Raw genomic sequence first — 25,156 nt, 5'->3', positions numbered from 1 at the left:
CAGACATAGTAGTAGCGCGGGCGCACCCACGCTACTACTACAAGTTAGCTGTAGCGTCGTAGTAGTAGCGCGCTACTACTAGCTATTCAACCCGCGCTACTACTAGGCTTTTCCCTAGTAGTGTGCCCTCAAACTCATACCCAATTTCCTCCACTAGACTAGCAACAACAGTAGGTGTCCAATTATCTATGTCACAGTAGTCATACCAAATGGAGTGGCCTTTATGGTAATCCCTATGCTTGCCTACACAAAGGAAATAGCCACCATATATGACCTCAACGGAGAAGTGGTTGCTTAGGGGTCCTGCAAATTAATCAAAGTGACAATGTTCAGACCAGAAAAACAGACATGTTCAGACAGTTATAACAGACATAGACAGTAGTAAATTCAGCCATTTCTGATAAATTAAGACATGCAGACACTGCACCAAACCAAGCATGATATTTGAGAGCATCTGAGTAAGGAAATAGACACAATGTAACTGCACCAAACCAAGCAAAGTGGCAATGTTCAGAAATAGATATTTCAGACAGGTTCAGAAATTACAAAATTCAGACATTTTCAGAACAAAAGCACGGATTCATGGCCTCCACTAAACAAATATATGATCTTTCACGTCAAAAGCATGTTTTTTGGGCGGATCTGACAAGCAAACAGTCATCTCATAAACAAAATGCCATATGATCAACAACAAGGCCATATAAAGCAAACATTTTTGGCCAACTTAACAGGGTGTGGTCTTTCCCTAAGATATCCAGCACAACATCAAACCCTAATTTTGCTATGTAAACACTAATTCAATTGCAAACACCCCATCCAAAGCCCACAGTAAACCCTAATTTTTCTCTGACACTAAGTTCACAATCCACTTCTAAAACCCTACACGCATACGCCATCTGTGACAAAGGGGAAAGAAATAGCCCAAACCCTAACACATGTGCGTAATCGAATCGAATCGAACACGCACTCTTTCCCAAAGCTAAAATCGACAGATCGATCAGAGAAGGTGTCGATGATGGTGACGTACTGTAGAGGGGCGGCGAGGCATGGTCCTGACGCTGCGTGGGTGCGAGAGGGACGTCAGGCAGGCCCCTCCCAAACGGCGCGGACGGCGGCGGCTCAGCGTCCCACGACGAGCTCATGGCGCCGTCGCCACACGCGCCCACGCCGGCGACCTTGACATAACCACCTGGGCTGCGACGACGAACAGGGGAAAAGAGAGCGAGCGGGGGAACCGGTCCGACCAGGGGTCGGAGCGGCTCTTTTAATCACTGGCGTTTTTGCAAAAAAACTGCTACCCTTCGTATTCAGGCGGACTAAAGACATGGCAGTCAGCGCACAGGTGCCACGGGTTGACTGAGGCCAGATCAGCGCATACGTACAAGAAATCGTATAATGGACTATTTGTGAACCCCTAGAGCAAGTTGAGGGATGGTATTTTGGGTATTTTGAACCACAGGGACTAAAGTGACCATGGGCGCAAGTTATAGGACCTACAGTGAATTTTTGTCTCTATGTTTCTTTGAGTGAAAGCATTATGTCTACATCACAGAACACTCACTGCTGGACTAAACCAAGGTATGCTCAACAGGATCTGACCCATCCATCTAAGTTGGTGCTATGCAGGCCCAACAGTAAACGCAGACAACCAAACAGACCGATTTCATCCCGCGCGGGCCTGGTTGAGGGGAATGCAGCCTACCGAACGCGTCAGAGGTGAATCGCCGACCGCGAGCTGAATCTGTTGGATGGAGGGGAGCAGCCCATGAGAACCATCGATGCATCGATGTGCGCGCATGAAAAAGACTTTGCATTTTAATTAAGAAGGAAAAAGAAAACACTTTCTCTCCTCCACTGAGTAACAATTATCAGACGTGACATTTGTATTTATAAGCATATAGTTAGTGGTGTTTCCTTATTGATTGGCTTCATTCATGTTAGTGCCACGAGGGAGGGGACACACATCCTTGGAGGCGACGTGGAGCTGGGTCCACGGAACAGTGAGACAGAGAGACAAGGCCGAAGGCCGACGACCCGGCGACGGCCCCCTTGTTTTGTTTACGCCAGATCCATCCGGCGTCCTTCTCCTCGCTTCCGTCCTTCTCCTCGCGGCGAACGCGCCGCCGGCGTCCGAGCTTCCTTCCTTCTCCACTGCACGGCCCAAACAGCATCAGCACCTTCAGTTTCTTCAACTTGTTCTCACCTGGTAACAGTTACAAACCTCCGATTTGTTGCATCATTTTCCTTTTGCTATCCGATTTGTACTAATAGATAAGTACTAGATCTTTGCTATCCTAGTCCTCCCAAGCACAAAACAGAATCTTTCTGCACAACTCTAGATCACAAGTACAGTACGATTCTTTCTGTACAACTCTAGGTCAATCTGATCGCGGCTGCGTCCCCACTGGTACGCGGGGGCCCGCTCGGTCCGCGAGCCGGGGGCGCCCTCCTCTCCCCTGTTTTTTCTTTTTTTTTCTCTCTGTCGGTAATCAGTCTTGGGGAGCAATGGATGGGTGCGTTGCTTTTGTTGACGGCTAGTCCGCGGTGATTTGGAGATTGGAGACGTGGAAGAAGATGATGGATTTGGCGTGCAGCTGTTTGCGACATCTCATGTTTCCAATTTTCAATGTTGGGCGTATTCGCTCTGTGCGGCTGCTAGTATCACCGCTCTGATTCTGAACGACGCGTGCGTTTAGTGGTTACTAGTGTTGGTTGTGCATTTGAGTGCTGGGTCTGTAGGATGGATAAGAGGATCATCAACTTTGGTACACCTGGTTGAGCAGGCATCCATTCCATTCCTTACACAAAGCCTGGGGTACCACCTCCCCTGTTTCATGTTGTTGCTAGTTATTAATCTCGGGGAGGAACTGATGAATGCTTCGCTTTGATTGATGTCGATTTCACACTTCACAGGGAGTAATCGGAGGCGGCTAGCTGTTCATGTCGCCTCTCCTTCTTCCTCCTTGCCGCCAACCTCCTTGTGCTTCTAGAGTCAGCCAGCCGTCGCCAAGCAGCGCACATGTTGGGGCGAGAGGAAAACAACGGCTACCTGTCGTCGTTTCGCCTAGCTGCTAACGTTGTCCCTTCCTCTTCCTTTCATTGGCGCTCAACGCGGCGATCTCCTTGAGCTTCAGCTTCAGCTTCTGCTTCTGTTGTATCCCCCTTTTTGCAACACTAACCGTAAGAGGTGTGTTTTTGCTTGTGCAGGCATCGATTGGAGCAGTTCCACTTCGTGCTTCCTACTAGACCACTAAGTACAGATGCAGTATTGGACTAAATCTCTAGCAGGTACCAATTTCTGCAGGCCTCTTTGCCTCAAGTAAACTAATTTGTTTTCATGCTTTAGTTCTGAATAACACCGTGTAGCTAGTTCTGAATGGGGGACGAAACCCTGCTGGAGCGTATACTCAATGGAGAAGAGGAACCCAAGGATCTGCCATTAGCACTCTTACAAAGCATCACGAACGATTTCTCCGACGACAGAAAAATTGGTCAGGGTGGATTTGGAGCGGTTTACAAGGTACAGTTCACCATTGAGAACATACATAAAGATATGAAGTTCAGTATAATGTCGCTAGTTCGATAAAAAAAAAGTACCACCTATTCATCTTATTTTGTTCCGTATCCTTTAATATTAAGAACTTGCATTTATTGTTAAAATTACAGCAGGAAACTCACCTGCTGTTTTGGTATTGTAAGCTGACCATCATTTAAATGCTGACTAATAGGGTGAACTCCAAAATGGGATTATTGTTGCTGTCAAGAGGATTGAAGTCAACCAAATCACAATTGATGACGTGTCATTTCGCCGTGAGTTTAATAGCCTGATGAACACCAACTATCAAAATGTAGTCCGGTTTCTTGGCTTCTGTTCTAATACACATCATACATCGAGAAAAGAGGCGGGAGAAATTAACCTTGTAAGCGTAAGAGAAAGATTGCTCTGTTTTGAGTACATCCGCAATGGAAGTCTTGATAAGCATATTACTGGTAAGGTCTTATTGCAATTGATGCAGCTCTTCTTTATTACTTCTTTACCTTACTGCCTGGACTAGTGCTCAGTTTTCAAGTCCAGAGCAACCTTAGTGACAGACTTGCATCTAAAATGTTCCATCGTTGCTCAGTATGAAGTTTAACATAACTTCTTACCTTTTTGTGTATTTATTATTCTACAGATGAATTAAGGGGACTTGAATGGGAACCACGTTATGCAATAATCTCTGGAATTTGCAAGGGTCTGTGTTATCTTCACGAGGAATTTTTTTTATTCATATGGATCTTAAACCACCAAATATATTACTTGATGATCATATGGTTCCAAAAATTACTGATTTTGGGTTGTCAAGATCAAATGAAATGTCGCATACTACGGGTCAACGTTTTGGAACACCGTAAGCTACAAGGACCATTATTTACAGTTTCTATCATTACAGCCCCACATTTACTTTGTGTCATAATGCATCACACTATTGTATTTTATTGCAGAGGATATCTCGCTCCAGAATACGAGAAAGATGGCAAAACTTCATTCAAGTGTGACATATACAGTTTGGGTGTCATAATCACAGAATTGGTAACGGGGTGTAAGAGCGTCCCTCACAAAAATAATTTAAGTGATATCTCTCACTTTTTAGAACAGCAAGAATGTTTTGCCTGCATCTTTTGTTCATGCTTTAATTTGCATAGTATAGTACTGAATGGCATATATCTACTTTAAACAACATCTTTTTTTTTCATACATATCACACGTGTGTGGATGGATGGATTAGTTTAAGGCGCTGTGGCGAACACACACTATGCGTCTAATGTCTGGCCTTGAACTAGAAAATGGTACTGTAAGATTCTGGGATTATCATAAATAATTAGCCTTTTGTTAAATGTAGGTACTTCGAAGGTGGAGACACAGGTGGAATAAACCACCGACCTTACTAGAATACCGGCAAGTAACTAGATGCATTGAAATATCGGTACGCTGCAGGCAACAAGAATCAGGACATAGACCTTCCATATTGGAGATAATAAACATTCTGGGTGAATCTGAAAGTATGGATGGGCACACTGGCCAGGTAAGCTATAGCTAGTTTAAGATACCTTGTAATCAAAACTATGGAAAGGAATGCATCATTTGAAATCAAAGGAGATAACAGTGTTATTGAGATCAGAGAGCTAATGAAGTGTGGGATAGTCAACTATTCAACTCTCAGGCTGTGTTAATTTTGTTCTAGATTAAAATACATTGGTTAGCTAATCCTAACCCTGCTAGGTTAGCATAATCCCAAATTTGCGTCTGACAACTGTCCTAGTAGCCTAAATTATACATATTTTCCAAAAAAAGTGTAATTTCCGATTACGCATCTCTCTCTTTTCTCGCAGGAAAGCGCCTATCTGGACGATGACATGCTTCGTATTGAGCCGCTCGAGCTTAAGCTTAACGAGGAGATGTCATGGTCAGTTAAGCTATCCAACAAGACAAAGGCCTCTTTTGCCTTCAAAATTGAAAGACCAAGCCAGCAGTACACCATATGGCCAGACAAAGGCATTGTGACACCAGGATGCAACGAGTATCTTGTTCAGATAACATTGCAACCACAGCAGAGGGCACCGCAAGTTACCCAGAATGCTGACAAGATCATCTTCCAGAGCACGAAAGTGCCCGAGGGTCTTAGAGATGAGGATATCACTGAAAAAATATTCCATGAAGAGGCCGGCAAAGTGGTTGATGAGGTGGATTTGATGATTGTATATGTGCCTACGAAGCCCAAAGAGAACTGCAAGAGTAGAGAAGGCACCAACATGCTAGTTGAGGAAGTTCCCGAGGTGATCAATTGCGACCGATCTTAATGTGTTTGTAAGCATCTTCTGTCCCTTAATGAGTACTAATACATGCATGTTATTTTTAAACCTGAAGGAGGAAAGAATTGTGGGAAGTCTCGAGGATTCCACCAAAGACTTGATTGCGAAAAAAAATGATGTATGTCAGAAGATTAAGAATGCTGAGCGAGAAGGCAAGAAATCAACAAATGAGGTCGACAGATGGCTGGAAAAAGTGGCCAAAATCATTGATGTTATGCATGTAATCTCGGTGGACTGTAAGTTGAAGAAGGATGTTACTATCCTGGCATGTGAGAAGCTTCGCGAGGTTCAAGAATGTCTCAGTAGTTGCCCCAGTACTGTTGCAATTGAGTCAATGCCACCTCCTGTCCAAGAGATGCCTGGTCCATCTATGTCAGCTGAGAACCGTAACCTTCAAGAGGCTCTCCACTTCATTAAGGATGAACCCACAGTTGGAATGATTGGAATATGGGGTCCAGGTGCTAACAACAAGATTAAGAAAAGTTTGTGGCCAAATGAAGGTCAAGAAAGAGTTAAAAGTCGCATATATGCAGGAGCATGAGGCATGGCAGCTATTTGAAGAAAATATTGGTGAAGAAACTCTTTCTAGTCCCCATATTGAAGCTCTTGCTAGAGAACTTATGAGGGAACTGAAAGGCTTGCCATTAGCTTTGATAACTATTGGAAAGGCAATGTATTGGAAAGATGAGTATCAATGGGAAACTGCCATCCAATATATGCAGCAATCATGATGCGCTGACGACAAAGACCCAATAGAACTTGGTATGGAAACTAATGTTTTTAGGCAGCTGAAGTTTAGTTATGACAATTTAAGAAACGACACCTTGAGATGTTGTTTTTTGACTTGTGCATTGTGGCCAGAGGATGCGATGATTCGCAAAGTTGACCTTGCTCAATGTTGGATGGGCTTAGGTCTAGTGAATGAGCAGGATATAGAATCTTCCTTCCAAAAATCATATAGTTTGATAGCTGACCTTACGGCTGTATGCTAGAGGGCTGCGAATATAATGGATATGTTAAAGTGCATGATGTGATTCGTGATATGGCTTTATGGATATCTTATGACTTTGGTGAGAACAATGACAAATGGATTGTGGCTGCACCAGGTGGCAGAGACAAAAAAAGTTATTATCCTTTCGAACAAAGCTGAGTGCATCTCCTTGATGTTCAACAGGATTCCTATTAGGTTCAATCTTGATCCCATAAAACTGAGGATCTTGTGCCTTCGGAACAACAAATTGGATGAAAGCATAATTGTTGAAGCAATTAAGAATTGCAGTTCACCGACATATCTGGATTTGAGCGGAAACAACGTCAAGAGGATACCGGAAGAATTATGTTCCTTGGTAAAGCTGGAATACCTTGATTTGTCACGAAATGAATTTGGGGCAACTGAAGTGCCTCGCTCCTTTGGAAAGCTCATCAACCTCAAGTTCTTGTACCTATGGTCTGCTGGTGGTTACGTGAGAATACCAGCTGGTGTCGTGTCTAGCCTTAAAGCATTGCAGGTAACAGACTTGAGGAGTTTCTTAAGAGAATCTACCCTATCCCTACCTGAGTCAATATTCCGAGAGTTGGGCACCCTACCTCAGTTGAAAGCGCTTGGTATTGTGGTCGAAGGTTCTGCTCAGCTTGAGTCACTAGGAGAAGCGAACCTCCCTGTTAGATATTTGGCTCTGCTGGACGTAGGTACATTCAATGATATTTTATCAACCGACTTTGCACAAAGGACCTTGTATGAACTGGATATCAGTGAAGAAATTGACACTCGAGAAATAACAGTAAGACATGATACGGAACAACCAAACAACTGTTTTGGTGCTCTCAACAACCTCAGCTTAACTATGATGAGATCCTTGAGAGAGATGAAGTGGATGGGAGCAACTCCAGCATTTATATTCCCAAGGCTCATTCATTTGGAATTGTTTTACTGCAGACGGCTATTGCACCTCTCTTGGGTTATGTATTTGCCTCGCCTTGAACAACTTCATATAGTTTCCTGTTCTGGTATAGTGCAAGCATTTATGAGGTGCCATGGTGACAAATTGTGCAATGGACAGGACAAGACAAAAACATTTCGTTGCCTCAAGAGTCTCAGTCTTACTCGTAACTACTCGTTGGAAACTATTGGGGACAAGGGTATGGAATTCCCATCCCTAGAGCGACTTGTGATTGACAATTGTCCAAAATTGGAGAGGCTTCCTTTCCAGCTGGACAGTTTGCCACTAAAGCTGAAGGAGCTACGGTTTGTTGGGACACAGCAATCAAAGAGTCTTCCTTTCCAGCTGGACAGTTGGCTACGGTTTGATGATGCTCAGTGCTAGGAGACATTGGAATGCGAAGAAGGTGTCAAAAGTTTCCTGCAACCCGCTCTTAAATTTGGCAGAAAATCCTACGACATATTCAGTTAATACCTTCGTTGTTAGTGCATTACATGTAGTAGATGTAGCGTTCTCCTGGACACTCATGGTCTCATGTTAAGACACAAGAAGCAAAACACCACATTCAAATTATTGCAGCTAGGATGTGCAGCTGTGACATTTTTTTTAATACCTTCGCTTGAGATTTCTGTCATGTTTATACCGTGTACATGCTTCCCTTTGCTTTTGGGGTTTGGCGGAGCACCCCCTCTTGTTCCAAGTTTGATAAAACTTTTGGCTGCAGTCTGATAAAACTTGTTGCTGCACTGCAGCCAGGATAGTATAACTTGTTCCGTCAACACTAGGATACAAGTGACAATAGAGAATGTTAAAAGCACCAAAAACACTATGTATGTATTTATTGACTTGTTGTATACTAGCTACTACTCCCTCCCTTCCTAAATATAAGTCTTTTTAGACATTCTACTATGGACTACATACGGATGTATATAGACATATTTTAAAGTGTAGATTCACTCATTTTACTGGGTATGTAGTCGATAGTAGAATCTCTAGAAAGACTTATATTTTCACCTCTTTTGGGCCATCTATACCGAAAACACACAAAAGCAAGAGGGTACGTTCGATTTCGTCCTGCAACCACACTGAAGATGTAGCTGTTCCTTGAAGATGCGGGTCTGCTCCTTCCACACAACCGTCCATGTAGGCAGACGGAGCTGCACTGTCGATGATGGCTGGCAAGGCAGTACGAGCACGCCAAGGACCAGACAATGACGACACATGACTCGGTCGTTCAAGAGAGCTCGGTTGTAGATGGCGGATGTGCGTGTACGACTAGTTTCACCAGCTCTGTATGTCAGCTGCCAGGATCCAGTTGTGGACTTGTAGCCAACAGGAGCGAGGACGCGATAGATCATTGGGGACATCCCGACGCCTCCCATGCATACAATAGAGCAATCGATAAGGCAATAACACGAGGAGGAGATGTAACATGTTGCTTGGGCGAGGAGTGTTGTATGTTAGCGGACCACTTAACTAGTGGCATGGGAAGAGGAAGTATATATGGCATCCACAGAGCTACGGATATGTATCATATCTCTTATAATGGGCGGCAAGGGAGGTAGGTAGCCGGACGAATCTTCTTTCATAAATAAAGATAAATAGATACATTGGATAGTGTCGAATGGTGGTACTCAGCACAAATCATCTTATCAAGATCTTTTTTGTGACGGATCTTATTGAGAATTAAATGGCCAAGATTTCAATGTTGATGGAAAAGATGCGCTAGTATATGTAAATAATATGTAGTATGGGAGGCAGGTGTCCGGATGATTTTTTCATAACTAAATCACAAATAAAGGTAGATTGCAAATAGTGTGCAGTATGGGAGGCAGGTGTCCGGATGATTTTTTTCATAAATGTAGATAGATTGCGTACAATCTTTTTTGCTATGTGTTACTACTTTAGAAATGAATGAGTTTGCAATGATCAAACTGTGTATCTGTGTGCAAATAGAGCTAGTTTGAATGATCATGGCAAATTTACAGGAGAACCAACGCAACATAAAACTGCAAGCATCTGCCTGATAAGGGACCTAAATCATGCGACGGATTCATATGCCGCACAAGGGACCTTATGCAGAAGTGCGAGTGATAGTTTGATTATTGTTACAGTAAGCAGGCCATAGCATACAAATCACACACCACGACATTACACAGGAAGAACATGCATGTAAGCAGCATGCACACGCATGGTGCTCTTCATTTATTTCTCTATCATTCTCAAAGCTTTTAATCCATCTCAATACATGAACTGGCACGGGTGTATGTGTGCAGAACACAATATGAAAACAAAAACTAAAGGATGCTGCAAAATAAAATCAATACAGTGATAAATTGATGTAGTGTCGAGACAGAGCTAATACCTACTCCCTCCGGCCCAAAATAAGTCTCGCTTATTTAGTACAAAGTCTCCCTCTGTCCCAGACACTTATTTTGGGACAGAGGGATTAATTAGTATTAGCTCATAGTAACTTGCTCAATCTGTTGTATGAAATCAATACATGCACACTCGCTCGTACTTGATGGCTCGTCATCAGCAGCATGTAGAGTGACGCCGGATACATTCATCAAGGACGAGGGAGGTCGCCATCAGGCCTGAAGGTACTCTAGTCATTTTCAGTAAGGAATTGTAGCATGGGCAGGCAATCTCTTAAATTAATTTCCCTCCAGGAATTACTTGAATTGATGCTAGCGTGCAGAAGCAGCGCCCACAGGAAGGTACAGTGATGAGCTCACCAGTCGCCACCGCACCGCTCAGCTTCAACGTTGCCCTTCACATGATCACATCAGGCCGGGAACTCAAGGAAGGAATAAAGAATGCCGCCATGTGATGAAAGCGCCAGGGGAATACGTTCCCTATATTAAGACTGGCTTTCAATTGCTTCACACCTTTGTATGCCTTTTCTTTCTTTATCTTCCTTCTCTTCTAGTGGGAGACATCAGAGATCATACAACGCACATCTGCCTGAAACACAACTCAGCACGTCAGCTAAATTTCCTGAATAGCTTTAGCATCAAAACAAAATTTGTAAAAAAAAACCTTCAGGCAGGCAATGTGTTGCGAAATAAAATGGGAGCCCAAAACATTTATAACCAATATTATGTATGAATATCATGAAAATGAGTTACCAACTTCTCTGAACAGCTAGGTATAGTAGGAAAGCTCATAATCGGGTTGTGATTATTATGACTTCGCGAATATGTACAAATTTACTTAACAAACACTCCACATCCAAACAGGAATTGGAATTGGCTTGGACTTGATTCCAACTAGCAATTACTGCTTCAGATCCTCTCAAGTTAGCAACTATCATGTTCTTGTGAACCTGATGGTGCAAACACGATTAATAACTCTTCTAGGATAATGTTACTTTCTGAGGATAAGTATCCTGTCTGACGGACAATTTCTTTTATCCTGTCTTGAGAACCTAGTAGGATGATTTCTTATCCTCTCCATGCCATTCCCATAGCTCAGTAGCTACCTCCCCGGTCCTTTCATCTCTCCTTGTGCACCTCCCCAAGCTCAATAGCTACCTCACCGCACAGCGCCGCCGTGCTGCTCCAACGCATGACACGAGCTCGCCGCCGTCGCTCTGGCGACCATATGGTCGGGCGTAGCCTCACTTAGCCATGGGAGAGCAAGGGGCAGCCTCCCAGACCCTCCTCACCTACTCCCGTGGCCTCCCAGTGTGTCTCCGCTGCAGCTTTTAGTCACAGGCGGCTAAATCTGGCGAGACTGACACAACAAGATTAGTCTAGACCCAGCCCCGTAGCATTAGGTAGGATTAGGGCAAGTCCTAACCCTCTGTTAGATAGTCACTGAACCGTGGGCCCCTTTGCTAACCCAATCCAATTAAATCAAAACCAGGCCACATCATCGCCAAATACTGCTTTGGATGATTCGAAGGACCAAATTTGTCCGGTTTTAAAAGTTTAGGATGCAACTTGTCTGGTTTTGAAGTTGAGGGACTAAATTTAGACTTCGCCGAGAGTTGAGGGACGAAAAGTATACTTTTCTCTAGATTTTACCGGCATGCTGTTAACTGCAGCAATTAACAGGATAATGCTGATAATTGCAGCAAGGGACTGCTGTTAGATTTTACCGGCATGCTGAAGCATGCCTTTTTTTTCAAGTCTTGTACTAGGCGTCCACACGTCAATTTGACTGTGGTAAGATTATGTGGTCGAAAATGAAATCCACTCGTATGGCTATATGAAATAATGATACAAGTATATATAACTTGAACTACTTTAATACTCTTTCTCATGCGAGATTTATTATTATTCATGACCTTTACAAGGGAATGGTAGCCTCATACATAAGTTGGTCAACTAACGGGATGACATGACAGACAACAAAGCAAACTACGCAGATTTATCTTTTCCTTTATATCCCTGTGACCACTAAATGCAGCAAGCGAAGAACCTGATGATGGGTCCTGATGTGCAGAAGCAAAGAATTCACAGCTTTTGCTTTTGAGAGGGAAAGCAAAGAGAAAAGCAAAGCAACCACAAGGAAAGCAGCTAATGTGTATGGGTATGCATGGGCCATTTCCCATACTAGCTAGCTAAGCTTATATCCATTCCTCACTACGTGTAGCATATCAATCCTCTGTATATAAAAGGTTGTAAAAGGTTGTGCCAGTGCCGCAATTAACCAGGGTAATTACATCAATCCTCTGTATATATTAGCATATCTTCAGATTGATTAATTGCTTCTCGAAATTTACACCTTCCTTTCAACAAAGCATCATTTTATAACTTCTCCAAATGATGGCGTCCATCTCTTGTGCTTTATTTAGGAATGGAAGGAAATTGGATCCTGAGAACGCTGTAGACTGATCTATGGGCTAGAGATTCGAAACGGAGCTGCTGACGTTCGAAGGATTGATTTTGATTTGATTCATCATGTCTAAACCAAAGGTAGTCCATCACACACCTAGAACTTCAGTGATTAATGATGCAAATTTGCAACTTGGTTTATTAGCTAGCTACTGAGCAGTGAGCTAGAGCTTCATTAAAATGTGTGGTTGGTATTCATTCGTAGGAACCTTTCCATTTTTAGTCATGCTGCGCCTTCTAGTTTGAAATGAAAGAAGTAAAGAAACAAGACTAAAGTGATAAAACCACATTTTGATATCTTTATTTATTTTATTGAACATCGCAGGAGATCAATATTCAAGTAAAAAATATCAATGCTGCCGCAGGAGAGATACTGGACGTTTTGGAGGATACAAGCAAAGGAAATGTGATCTTCGTCCGTGGTTGGCATGGATTTGGGGCATCAGCAACACTCAAGGCAGTAGCTCAACGCCTGAAATCATCAAAATCAAACTTTGACAGGGTTGTTCATGTGGATTGCTCGCTGTGGAAAAGCATGAGGGCCCTGCAAAAGTCGGTCGCGGAGGAGCTAGAGCTTCCACCATCGGTGATGGCCATCTTCGATCGGCGGGACGAGGAGGATGATTTCAGTGGGATAGACGAAGGCTCTCGAGGGGTGATACCAAATATCAGAACAGAAATCTTCAGAAAGCTTGCTAGCAGTAGATTTGTGGTGATATTTCACAATGGGAGTGACAAATACATTGACCTGTATAAGTGTGGTGTTCCGGTAACATCAGTTTTGAGTATCAAGGTGTTGTGGACCTGGCACGGGAGGTTTCAATCCAAATACATACGTTTCCGTAAACGGACAAAGATGGAGCTGCATACTGATGTTGTTGTCAATTTTTCTCATGATGACTGCATCCGTGATGAAGCACTATTGGAAGAGGCCAAGGAGATTGTCGCTTATATGGGTATTCCAGAGCCTTACATGAACCATATAATAGTTGACAAGTGTTTCCAGTATGCCTATGCACTGGGATCTGTCAGTTGGTTCGGTTGGGGGAACTGGGAGGACCATGTTTTTAACTACTTTGTGTGCGACGGGATTATACAAGGGCAAGGCGATAGTTCGGCATGGGGAGTAGCCGATGCTCTACAGAGAAACATGTCTATGGATTGGCTTCGTTTCCGCACTGATGATGACGTTCTTCGCCACCTGCAGTGCAGGCTTCATGACCGCTTGCTTTTGGTGCAACACAAGAAGGGCCTCCTACCTGATAATATTGGCATGGATCTTTCTGAGGCGACATCCTGCTTCATCTTACCAGATAGCAACATCTACCAGATGACGACATTACCAGATGGCATATTCCAACATTCATACAGCAGCAAGCTGCGCGTGTTACATCTCTCTTGGTGCGGCTTCAGTTTTGAATCGCCTCCCTTCCTGTGTTGCAGCCAGATAAGACTCCTTCAGCTGAACAACTGCAGAAATATCCCATCTGATAAGCATCCAAGCTACAACGAAGACATGTCATGCTTCCAGAAGCTATGGGTGCTGCACCTGAGCTATACAGACTGGTATCGATTACTATCAGAAGAGATGATGAACTTTATGGCTGACCTCAGGGAGTTGTATGTAGAGGGAGATTGGGGCATAAATGATTTACGTGGCAGGGGACCTTCCCTTGTCAAGGTCCACGTAGAATCATGGAACTACTTTATTAATCATGCACCATTCCCTGACCTGTCCAGCGCAAGCTTCCTCAAGACGATCATCCTTGACAATTGTTTTGAACTGGAACAAGTTGTCCCCGGCGTGCTGCCCCCATCGCTTGAGTCATTCACCTTCAAAACTAGATCTTATGGCACCAACACATCTAGCATTTCCTTCCGGGGTTGTTCTCAGTTGAAGAGTATACTACTGGTAGGAAAAATGGAGAGACTCGAGGAGCTGGACCTCTCGGGCACAATAGTGAAAACCCTTGACCTCAGGGAAGTGAGGGCCCGAAACCTCAAACGTCTCATCTTGCTGGGCTGCGAGAAGCTCTGTGCCATATTATGGCCATTTAAATACAGTATGCCAAAGGTTTTGGAGGTACTGCACATCAATACCATACGATCTACATCACCTGGCCAAGCTAATTGGGAAGAAAAACCCAGGGATCCTATTGCAGCTATGGGATCATCATCTAGTCCTGTTGCTACTGCTAAAGAACAGGGCATCCGTCGATATGCGTCCTTTGACTTTAAGTGTTACATCTGCACAAGGGATACAAGGATCCTTAGGTCGCTTGAACCGGTTAAAAGATATATTGAGCACAGTCATATATATATGGAAATGGGTTCATCTCCTACAAGTGGTGCTACTGCTGGTGACAGTAAAGTTGCTCAAGGAATCCGGAGTCTGTGTCAGCCTGATAATTATTTATATGCAAGGGATGCCTTCTTTCAAAGGGACCTACAGGCTGGCGCTGATAATGAAGGTGCAATCAGCTGGATGTGGGCTTGCCCAGCTACTCCTGCTCCAAGGGCTCAAGACTGGTATGTTCACATACAAGATAAGCAGGAGGTGAAGAGGGGACTACTACAGCAAAAACAGAGCAACACTGAAGGAATTAATGCTAGTGCCGTTTTTCCTGGTTTCATAGTTAACAATGCTCGCATGCTTCACGTGCATGATAGCTCATCCATCACTGTGCCTCTTTGCTGCTGGGCCTTGTAGTGTGACGAGTGGTTATGATCATAGAACGAAGGGTGGTGATTCGCCTCCACCCCGTCCCATTCCAGATTATCCCACCAATCCTTCTCGCAGTCCACACTAGGCAGCTTCTCTCTGTTTCCGCTGACGGCTGGTAGGCTCCTAAGGCTCCAGCAACCCCTGATCTTGACGGTCTCCAAGTTGGGCGCGGATATTCTGCTCCCACAGATGTGCTGCAGGCTGGGGAGCTCGTACAGGTGAATGCGCCTTAGCTTGGGGCATCCTATAATTCTCTGGCGCTTTTTCTTAGGATCCAGAGCGAAGACCTCCTTTAGATCACCACAACACACAATCTCCAGGGTATCCATATGAGGCAAAGTGTCCAGAGAGTCAGACAAGGGAAGCACATGTATGAGTCTAGGGCAATGGTCCAGGTGCAATAGTACTATGTGTGCAAAGGAAAACATACGTATTGCATTCCAATCACAGATGTAGCATGCCTTTGGGAGTTCAGATGCCCAGAATGTGGCCAACTCATAACAGAAGCTATCACCCTTACTTGGTTGGGGAGTATAAAAGACAGTACGCAGCTTGGGACATCTCTCGACTCGGCACCATTCAAGCCACCTCCAGCATGAACCTTGTGGTTGAGGGCATGTGATGCAAGTGATGGATGAGCTATCATGCACGTGAAGCATGCGAGCATTGTTAACTATGAAACCAGGAAAAACGGCACCAACATTAATTCCTTCAGTGTTGCTCTGTTTTTGCTGTAGTAGTCCCCTCTTCACCTCGGGCTTATCTTGTATGTGAACATACCAGTCTTGAGCCCTTGGAGTAGGAGTAGCTGGGCAAGCCCACATCCAGCTGATTGCACCTTCATTATCAGCGCCAGCCTGTAGGTCCCTTTGAAAGAAGGCATCCCTTGCATATAAATAATTATCAGGCTGACACAGACTCCGGATTCCTTGAGCAACTTCACTGTCACCAGCAGTAGCACCACTTGTAGGAGATGAACCCATTTCCATATATACATGACTCTGCTCAATATATCTTTTAATCGGTTCAAGCGACCTAAGGATCCTTGTATCCGTTGCAGAGATGTACCATTTAACTTCAAATGGTGCATGTGGACTGATGCCCAGATCTGTAGCAGTAGCAACAAGAATAGATGATGACCCCATAGCTGCAATAGGATCCCTGGGTTTTTCTTCCCAATTAGCTTGGCCAGGTGATGTAGATCGTATGGTGTTGATGTGCAGTACCTCCAAAACCTTTGTCATGATGTATTCTGATGGCCATAATATTGCACAGAGCTTCTCGCAGCCCAGCAAGATGAGACGTTTGAGGTTTTGGGCTATCACTTCCCTGAGGTCAAGGGTTTTCACTATTGTGCCCGAGAGGTCCAGCTCCTCGAGTCTCTCCATTTTTCCTACCAGTAGTATACTCTTCAACTGAGAACAACCCCGGAAGGAAATGCTAGATGTGTTGGTGCCATAAGATCTAGTTTTGAAGGTGAATGACTCAAGCGATGGGGGCAGCACGCCGGGGACAACTTGTTCCAGTTCAAAACAATTGTCAAGGATGATCGTCTTGAGGAAGCTTGCGCTGGACAGGTCAGGGAATGGTGCATGATTAATAAAGTAGTTCCATGATTCTACGTGGACCTTGACAAGGGAAGGTCCCCTGCCACGTAAATCATTTATGCCCCAATCTCCCTCTACATACAACTCCCTGAGGTCAGCCATAAAGTTCATCATCTCTTCTGATAGTAATCGATACCATCGTGTATAACTCAGGTGCAGCACCCATAGCTTCTGGAAGCATGACATGTCTTCGTTGTGGATTGGATGCTTATCACATGCGATACTACTGCATGTATCTAGCAGGAGGAATCTTAGCTGGCTGCAACACAGGAAGGGAGGCGATTCAAAACTGAATCTGCAATAAGAGAGATGTAACACACGCAGCTTGCTGCTGTGTGAATGTTGGAATATGCCATCTGGTAATGTCGTCATCAGGCTACGGCCTCTAAGCCGTCTACAGTGTTCAACCTCTGGTATGACGAAGAAGGATTTTTTTTTTTTTGGAAAAGGGGACGTGCCCCAGCCTCTGCATCAGAAAGATGCATACGGCTCATATTATTAAAAGGATAAACCAGTATCATAGTACCGAAAGGTCATAGTAGAAACTATAACAAAATCTGTAAATAAGAAAAGCCCAAAGCCACAACCGGCTGGCAAAACAATAGGATCACTACATGTCTATCCTATTACATGACCGCCATCCAAACCGGTTGAAAATATCCCGAGCTACCATCTCCCATCGGGTAGACGCAGTAACCAAACGCTCCCTGGCCTCCGTCGGAGTGAGTAGCGACCACATACGGATGAACGCCGTGGTCCTGAAGATAACCTGCAAAAAGTGAATGTTTGTTGATCGGTTAAAGACTAAGTCATTTCTGCAATTCCATATTGCCCACAAAAGTGCACAAACGCCAACCCGAATGTGTCTTGCAATGTCAGAATCCACCCCATCTAGCCATGTTCCAAATAACATACTAATAGAGGTGGGCTGACTAATATTAAAAGCAATATGAACCGACCGCCACAGAATTTTAGCCAACGGGCAATCGAGAAAGAGGTGTTTGATGTTTTCAGAATGATCACAGAAGCTACATCGAGACGGACCTACCCAATTACGTTTTGCAAGGTTATCCTTAGTCAGAATGACTTGTTTATGCACAAACCACATAAACACTTTAATACGTAAGGGTACCTTAACTTGCCAAACATGTAAGGAGGTAGGGATGACAGTAGAGTTAATGACATCCTGATACATTGATTTGACCGAGAACACACCGTTCTTAGTAAGTTTCCAATGCAACTGATCAGGGTGAGAAGACAACCGGACATCCATTAAACGACGAACCAGATGGAGCCAGGCCTCCCAACGATTTCCAACAAGCGTCCGCCTAAAGTTGATATTGAGGGGAACGGATTGTAAAACAGTAGCAACATAGGCACCTCTACGTTGGACTATGTTATACAAAGAAGGATATTGAAGTGCTAGTGGGGTCTCCCCAAGCCACGTATCCTCCCAAAACCTCGTCGTGGTACCATTCCCAACAATAAATTTAGTCTTGTTGAAAAAGATTTGTTTAACTCTCATCAAACCCTTCCAAAAGGGCGAGTCGGAAGGTCTCACAGTCACCTGAGCCAAGATTTTAGCAAAGAGATATTTATTGCGTAAAATCTGTGCCCAAGTGGCCTCCGTCTCAGATGACAACTTAAAAAGCCACTTGCTAAGGAGACATATATTTTTGATTTCCAGATTTTCAATACCTAGGCCACCTTGGTCCTTAGGTCTGCAGATAATATCCCACTTCGCAAGTCTATACTTCCGTTTAAGCTCATCAATTTGCCAAAAGAATCGAGATCGATAGAAATCTAACCTTTTCCTAACTCCGACCGGAACCAAGAAAAAGGATAACAGAAACATAGGCATACTAGTAAGGACCGAATTAATCAGAATTAATCGACCTCCATATGACATGAGCTTTCCTTTCCAACAGCTCAGTTTCTTTTCAAAACGATCCTCAATACATTTCCACTCAATATTAGTTAGCTTACGATGATGAATGGGTATACCTAAATACGTAAATGGTAAAGAACCCAATTCACATCCGAACAATTGTTGATACGAGTCCGGTCATCATTTGCTCTTCCAAAGCAAAACAATTCGCTCTTGTGGAAGTTGATTTTAAGCCCAGACAATTGTTCAAATAAACAAAGCAGCAGCTTCATGTTCCTTGCTTTCGCTATATCATGCTCCATAAATATGATAGTATCATCAGCATATTGAAGAATGGATATCCCGCCGTCTACTAGATGTGGAACCAGGCCACCTACCTGTCCTGCATCCTTTGCCCGACCTATTAAAATAGTCAGCATATCAGCCACTATGTTAAACAGGATCGGTGACATAGGGTCTCCTTGCCGTAGCCCCTTGTGTGTTTGGAAATAATGAGCCACGTCATCATTCACCTTAATCCCGACACTCCCTTTTTGCGTTAAAGAGTCAATTTGATTTCTCCAGGCCGAATCAAAACCTTTCATACGCAAAGCTTGTTGAAGGAAAGACCATTTGACTTTATCATATGCTTTTTCAAAGTCCACTTTAAAAACTACGCCATCAAGTTTTTTGGAGTGGATTTCATGGAGCGTTTCATGCAAGACAACAACCCCTTCCAGGATGTTTCTATCCCGCATGAAAGCTGTCTGGGACGGCTGAACTACTGTGTGTGCTATTTGTGTAAGCCTGTTTGTCCCCACCTTAGTGAAGATTTTGAAACTCACATTTAGCAGACAAATGGGTCGAAACTGCTCAATCCGAACAGCCTCTGTCTTCTTAGGCAGAAGAGTTATCGTCCCAAAATTTAGCTTGAACAATTGAAGCTGCCCCTCAAAAAACTCGTGAAACATGGGCATCAAGTCTCCCTTGATAAAATGCCAACACTTCTTGTAAAACTCCGCCGGAAACCCGTCCGGCCCTGGAGCCTTGTTGTTCTCCATTTGAGTAATAGCCTCAAACACCTCTTTCTCCGAGAAAGGAGCAGTCAAGAGCTCATTCTCGGCAGTCTCAAGTTGAGGCACATCCTCAACCCTAGACTCATCCAACGACACGAAAGTCTCTACCGGGGGACCAAACAACTGTTTATAATAATTGGTAATATAATCTTTGAGATTATCCTGATCAACTATCGTCCCTTCATCTTGTTCTAATTGGAAAATTCTTTTTTTACGATGCTTCCCATTCGCAATCATGTGAAAGAATTGAGTGTTATCCTCGCCTTCTATGATTTTGCGAACCTTGGCTCGCAATGCCCACTTCAATTCCTCCTCACGGAGAAGCTTTTTAAGCTGCATCTCTGCATCTATCTTTGTTTCCAACTCATTGGAATCCAAGATAGAGGTTTCTGCTTTAGCTTCGAAGTTTTGAATGATTAGAAGAAGTATGTCCTTCTCCACCTTATAAATCCCATGCGTGTGCTTAGCCCAGCCACGAAGGAATCGACGGAGATGACGAATCTTGGATTGGCATCTGTCGATAGGCGTCCTACCTTCCGAGTCCATAGCCAACTCTCTAGCTAGCAACTCGAGGAACCCTTTTCTTTCAAACCAGGCAAGTTCAAACGAGAAAATGTTCTTGTTTCCCACGAAATTTTGAACTCCGGAGTCGACTAGTAGCGGTGTATGATCCGAGACACCTCGAGTCAAAGCCTGCACCATTACCAGGGGAAACTTCTGTTCCCACTCGACACTAGCTAGCACACGGTCAAGTTTCTCAAAGGTCGGGACCGGTAACGAATTAGCCCAAGTGAATTTCCTACCCGAGAGCTCGATCTCTCTGAGATCCAAACTTTCAATGATAGTGTTGAACATAAAGGGCCATCGACCGTCAAAATTGGCATTATTCTTGTCCTCTTTTCTTCGGATAATGTTGAAATCCCCTCCCACTAAGAGAGGTAACTGTTCATTACCACAGATGCGCACCAAATCTGCCAAGAAATCTGGTTTGAGTTCTGGTTGTGCAGCTCCGTAAACTGCCACCAAAGCCCAATCAAACCCATCTGCCTTAGATCTAACCCGAAACTTGACAGCGAACTCGCCCATAACTACGCTCCGAACCTCCAACGTTTCACACTTAACCCCAAGTAAAACCCCGCCGGATCTTCCCCGAGGTGGGAGGCAATGCCAATCAAAATCTACCCCCCCAGACAAAGTGGCAAGAAATTGATTAGTGAAATTGCTTCTTCCAGTCTCGGACAAAGCAATAAAATCTAAATGATGTTCAAGAGAAGCATCCGCTAGAAACCTCCTTTTAGCCAAGTCTCTAAGACCTCTGCTATTCCAGAAAATGCCTCTCATAAGTCATCATGAAATTTTTTGGCAGTACGGATCCTAGCACTCCTACGCACTGCGGAAACTGGATAAACCTTTCTTTTCCATGTCCGCTTAGGCTTCACTTGACCATCAACCTGAACATGGCCCTCATTCTCAACTTCTAGCACTAAAGGCTCATCTACATGAAGAGACGTCTCAGGCTGTGAGTCTTCCTCTACCTCGAGACATGCAGGGTCAAGATCGGCACACATACCATCGAGAACCCTAACCCCAAGCGCATCAATCTCCGAATCATTCATTGGTTTAACTGCAGCTATGTGACGAATCATATCTACCGCACGCTCAGCTTCCAAATCAAGAATGTCGTTAACTGATTTAGCAATTTGAAGATCATTATTACCAAGTGAAATTCCTAGTTGATTTGCATTATGGATGATTTCATTATCAGTGAAATGCAAAATGGAATTTGACTTAATAACAGACAAACCGGTGGTGGTCTCGACGTCCTGCAACTTGGCAGCCCTCAAAGCACACCGCAGTTGAATGTCATCGACGTCCGGCTGCTCCTGCAACCTCCCGCTGATCCGCCTTCCCTGGGTGACAGGGTCCGGGATACCACCAAAGGCGATGACCTCCTCGCAGGAAGCCCTGCAAGGGGAGAGACCTCCTGCCCCTCCCCCCACAGCGACGCCCCGGGTCGCCGACACCAGCGCAGGAGAAGAAGTCGGCGCCGCCACCTGCAGCCCGTCAACAGGCGACCCACCAGCAGCTGGCTCTGGGGCAGCCCACACGCCGCGCACCGAGGAGGAGGCAGTAGCTGCAGTGGCTCCACCCAGCCCACCTAACACAGTGGGGGCCGGTGAGCCGACTACCCCCTGCCCTGGCGCACTAACGGCGGCGTGAAGAGGTGAGGAGGCCTCCCTAGCCAGGGAGGCCGGACTGGCCTGTGAAGACACCGGTCTTTGACCAACAGCCGACCCTCCCAGAAGATCAGTAGCCACCTCTGATGCCGGCAAGGAAGGAGAGCGCGGTGCGCGGGCCTCCTGCCCGCTAGACCCATCCGAGGCCCGCCGAGCCTCCGGAGTGGTCGTTACTACTGCGCTGGCCCTGAGTCCCGACGATCCGAGCACCGGCAAAGCAGAGAAGGACCTGACCGTACTCCCGGCCAGCTCCGCCGAGTCGTCCAAAAGAGTCGTCATGTCCAGCCGCGGTACCGGCGATGAAGGAGGAGAAACAACCTCCTGTGCAGAAAGTCTGTCCGTTTCCTCAGCCCTCAAGACCTCCGAAATCACCGGTGGCACATGCTCAGACGGATCATCCAACTCCACACGATCACTCCAAAGACGAGGAGGCGCAGAGAAAGCCCCTACGGAGCCAAGCTGAAGCATGTTGGACGGTGCCGAAACCGGTGTTTTCCCCTGAGCAGACTCTGCTGGCTTAGACGAATCCACAGGCCTGGAACCCCTGTCACCATCACCGGGTGCGTCATCTCCACGGTTCCCAGAAGCACCTCCCCCCTCAGAGGTATCCATAGGTAGCAGCTCCTCAAAATCCTGAAACAAGTCCGGGTCCTCATACTCGACATTCAACATGTAAGCAATACCCTCATAACACCATCTGACCACATCCGGCAAGAACTGAATGTTAGCCACGCTAATCAACAAACGAGCTACACCATGCCAATATCATCAGGTAGCAGGCCCTTATCTCCCTTGTGTGCCACCAAAACCCAGCGGTCATGAAGTCTGCCCTGCAGCTGCAGGTGACGACGAATGTCATCACAAGCCGACTCTCTCGAGTCCAGAAGCCAATCCAAATGCACGTTTCTCTTTAGAGCATCGGCAACTCCCCATGCTGATGTATCACCTTGCCCTTGTATAATCCCATCGCATACCAAGTAGTTTGAAGCATGCCTCCGCCAGTTCGACTCCCAGTACCCCAAGTTCCCCTGGTCGGGGAGCCTGAGAGATCCCAGTGCATAGGCGTACTGGAAGCACTTCTCAAAAATCATATGGTTCATGTAAGGCTCTGGAATACGCAAATAAGTGACAACCTCCTTGGCCTCTTCCAGTAATGCTTCATCACGGATGCAATCATCATGAGAATAGTTGACAACAACATCCGTATTCAGCTCCATGTATCCCATTCCCTTACCTCCTCTCCAGATTCTGGTGCTGCCAAAACTAGGTCGAAACCTCCCGTGCCAGGTCCACAGCACCCTATTATTCAAAATTGGTATTACTGGGACACCACACTCGTACAGATCAATGTATTTGTCACTCCCATTGTGAAATATCACTACAAATCTGCTGTTAGCAAGCTTTCTGAAGATTTCTGTGCTGATATCTGCTATCACCCCTCGAGAGCCTTCGTCTATCAAATTAAAATCATCCTCCTCGTCCCACCAATCAAAGATGGCCATCACCGACAGCGGAAGCTCCAGCTCCTCCGCGATTGCCTTTTGCAGGGCCCTCATGCTTTTCCACAACGAACAATCCACATGAATAACCCTGTCAAACTTTGATTTCGATGATTTCAGACGTTGCGCTACTGCCTTGAGTGCTGCTGATGCCCCAAACCCATGCCAACCTTCGACCAAGATCACATTTCCTTTGCTTGTATCCTCCATAATGCCAATTATCTCTCCTGCTGCAGCATCGATATTTTTTGCTTGGATCTTGATCTCCTGCAATGTTCAACCATAAGAACATCAAATGAGGTTCATCACTTTATCTTTGTTTCTTTAATTCTTTCATTTCAAACTACAAGGTGCATCATAAGTAAAAATGAAAAAGCTCCTACGGAAGGAAACTACTAATTAATGAAGATCCTGGTCCAATGAGCTCACTAGCTAAAGGAATCAAGTAAGTCAGAAATCTGCAGCATTAAACACTGAAGATTGAAGTGCATGTGTGCTGAACTACATACCTCTGGTCTAGGCATGATGAATCGAATCAATCCTTCAAGTGTTAGCAGTTCCGTTCCGAATATCTAACCCATAGAACAGTCTACAGAAATCTCCAGATCCAATTTCCTTCCTTTCCTTAATAAAGCACAAGAGACCGACGCAATCATTTGGAGAAGTTATGACATGATGCTTTGTTCAAGGAAGGTATAAATTTGGAGAAGCAATTAATCAATCTGGAGATTGCAAAGGATGGATGTAGTTACCTTGATTAATTGATGCACTGGAACAAGTCTTGACCTTGATACGCTACACAAATAAACTGAAAGTTGCACTCCCTCGCGTAGCGAGAAACGAATATAAGCTTAACTAGCTAGTATGGGAAACGGGCCATGCATAAGCATACACATTAGCTGCTTTCCTTGTGCTTGCTTTGCTTTCTCTCTCTCTCAAAAACAAAAGCTGTGAATTCTTTGCTTCTACACACCACATCCATCATTAGATTCTTTGCTTGCTGCTTTAAAGATCACAGGGATATAAAGGTAAAGACAAATCTGGGTTGTTTGCTTTGCTGTCTCGTCTGTCATCCCGTTACTGTTAGTTGACCAACTTATGTATGAGGCTACTATTCACTAGCTTAACAAGCAGTGTCGTTTTGGGCATAGAGGCTGCACCTCAAACATGATCCTAAATACTCCCTCCGCCCCGAATTACTTGTCTTTGATTTTTCTAGATACGGATGTATCTACACATGTTTTGCTGCACGTATATCCTGATTGGCCTTCCTAACGACAACAGAGACCATCACTAGCAAGGAAAACACAAGAAATGGTCCGTCAGGCAGGATAGTAATCCTCCGAAAGTAACGCTATGGTGAAGTTGCATCTTCACAAGAGTTAATCCTGTCTGCACCATCAGGTTCACCGGGAGATGATATATGCTAGCTTAAGGGGGATCTGAAGCGAATACAGACAGGGTGCCAGAATCATCTGTAGGGATTGTCACACAATTATTGCCCAATT

The 25,156-nt window shown here is 44.8% G+C and overlaps 4 protein-coding genes across 8 annotated transcripts; 3 read left to right on the top strand and 1 right to left on the bottom strand.

Annotated features, from left to right (window-relative positions):
- Positions 1-1,975: 1,975 nt before the first annotated feature.
- LOC123135570 (vesicle-associated protein 1-3) lies at positions 1,976-8,427 on the top strand. 5 transcript variants are annotated; one of them, XM_044554685.1, is made up of 10 exons: positions 1,976-2,206; positions 2,914-3,076; positions 3,208-3,288; positions 3,371-3,520; positions 3,729-3,990; positions 4,176-4,391; positions 4,486-4,573; positions 4,884-5,066; positions 5,374-5,817; positions 5,909-8,427. In XM_044554685.1, the coding sequence occupies exons 6-10, from the start codon at positions 4,195-4,197 to the stop codon at positions 6,392-6,394; spliced, it is 1,398 nt and encodes a 465-aa protein (XP_044410620.1). In that variant the 5' UTR covers positions 1,976-2,206; positions 2,914-3,076; positions 3,208-3,288; positions 3,371-3,520; positions 3,729-3,990; positions 4,176-4,194; the 3' UTR covers positions 6,395-8,427. The 5 variants fall into 5 exon arrangements, with proteins under 5 accessions (XP_044410620.1, XP_044410618.1, XP_044410619.1 ...); XM_044554683.1 differs by having other exon boundaries at positions 3,367-3,520; XM_044554684.1 differs by lacking the exon at positions 2,914-3,076.
- LOC123135571 (disease resistance protein RPS2-like) lies at positions 6,915-8,427 on the top strand. The gene has a single exon (XM_044554687.1). It carries the CDS (start codon positions 6,915-6,917, stop codon positions 8,175-8,177), a length of 1,263 nt encoding a protein of 420 aa, XP_044410622.1. The 3' UTR covers positions 8,178-8,427.
- Positions 8,428-12,568: 4,141 nt separating this feature from the next.
- On the top strand, positions 12,569-15,314 carry LOC123138720 (uncharacterized; the record flags this gene model as incomplete). Its single annotated transcript, XM_044558629.1, has 2 exons — positions 12,569-12,628; positions 12,963-15,314. Coding segments are annotated over exons 1-2 (2,412 nt in total), but the record flags the coding sequence as incomplete, so codon positions are not given.
- Positions 15,315-15,316: 2 nt separating this feature from the next.
- On the bottom strand, positions 15,317-24,282 carry LOC123138719 (uncharacterized; the record flags this gene model as incomplete). Its single annotated transcript, XM_044558628.1, has 5 exons — positions 24,158-24,282; positions 22,903-23,915; positions 21,483-22,846; positions 17,711-17,738; positions 15,317-17,264 (listed from the first exon to the last, which is right to left on the bottom strand). Coding segments are annotated over exons 1-5 (4,368 nt in total), but the record flags the coding sequence as incomplete, so codon positions are not given.
- Positions 24,283-25,156: the final 874 nt, after the last annotated feature.

This window comes from Triticum aestivum, chromosome 6B, assembly GCF_018294505.1.
Source record: "Triticum aestivum cultivar Chinese Spring chromosome 6B, IWGSC CS RefSeq v2.1, whole genome shotgun sequence".
NCBI lineage: Eukaryota > Viridiplantae > Streptophyta > Magnoliopsida > Poales > Poaceae > Triticum > Triticum aestivum.
This window is presented reverse-complemented; position numbering and strand designations above follow the sequence as displayed.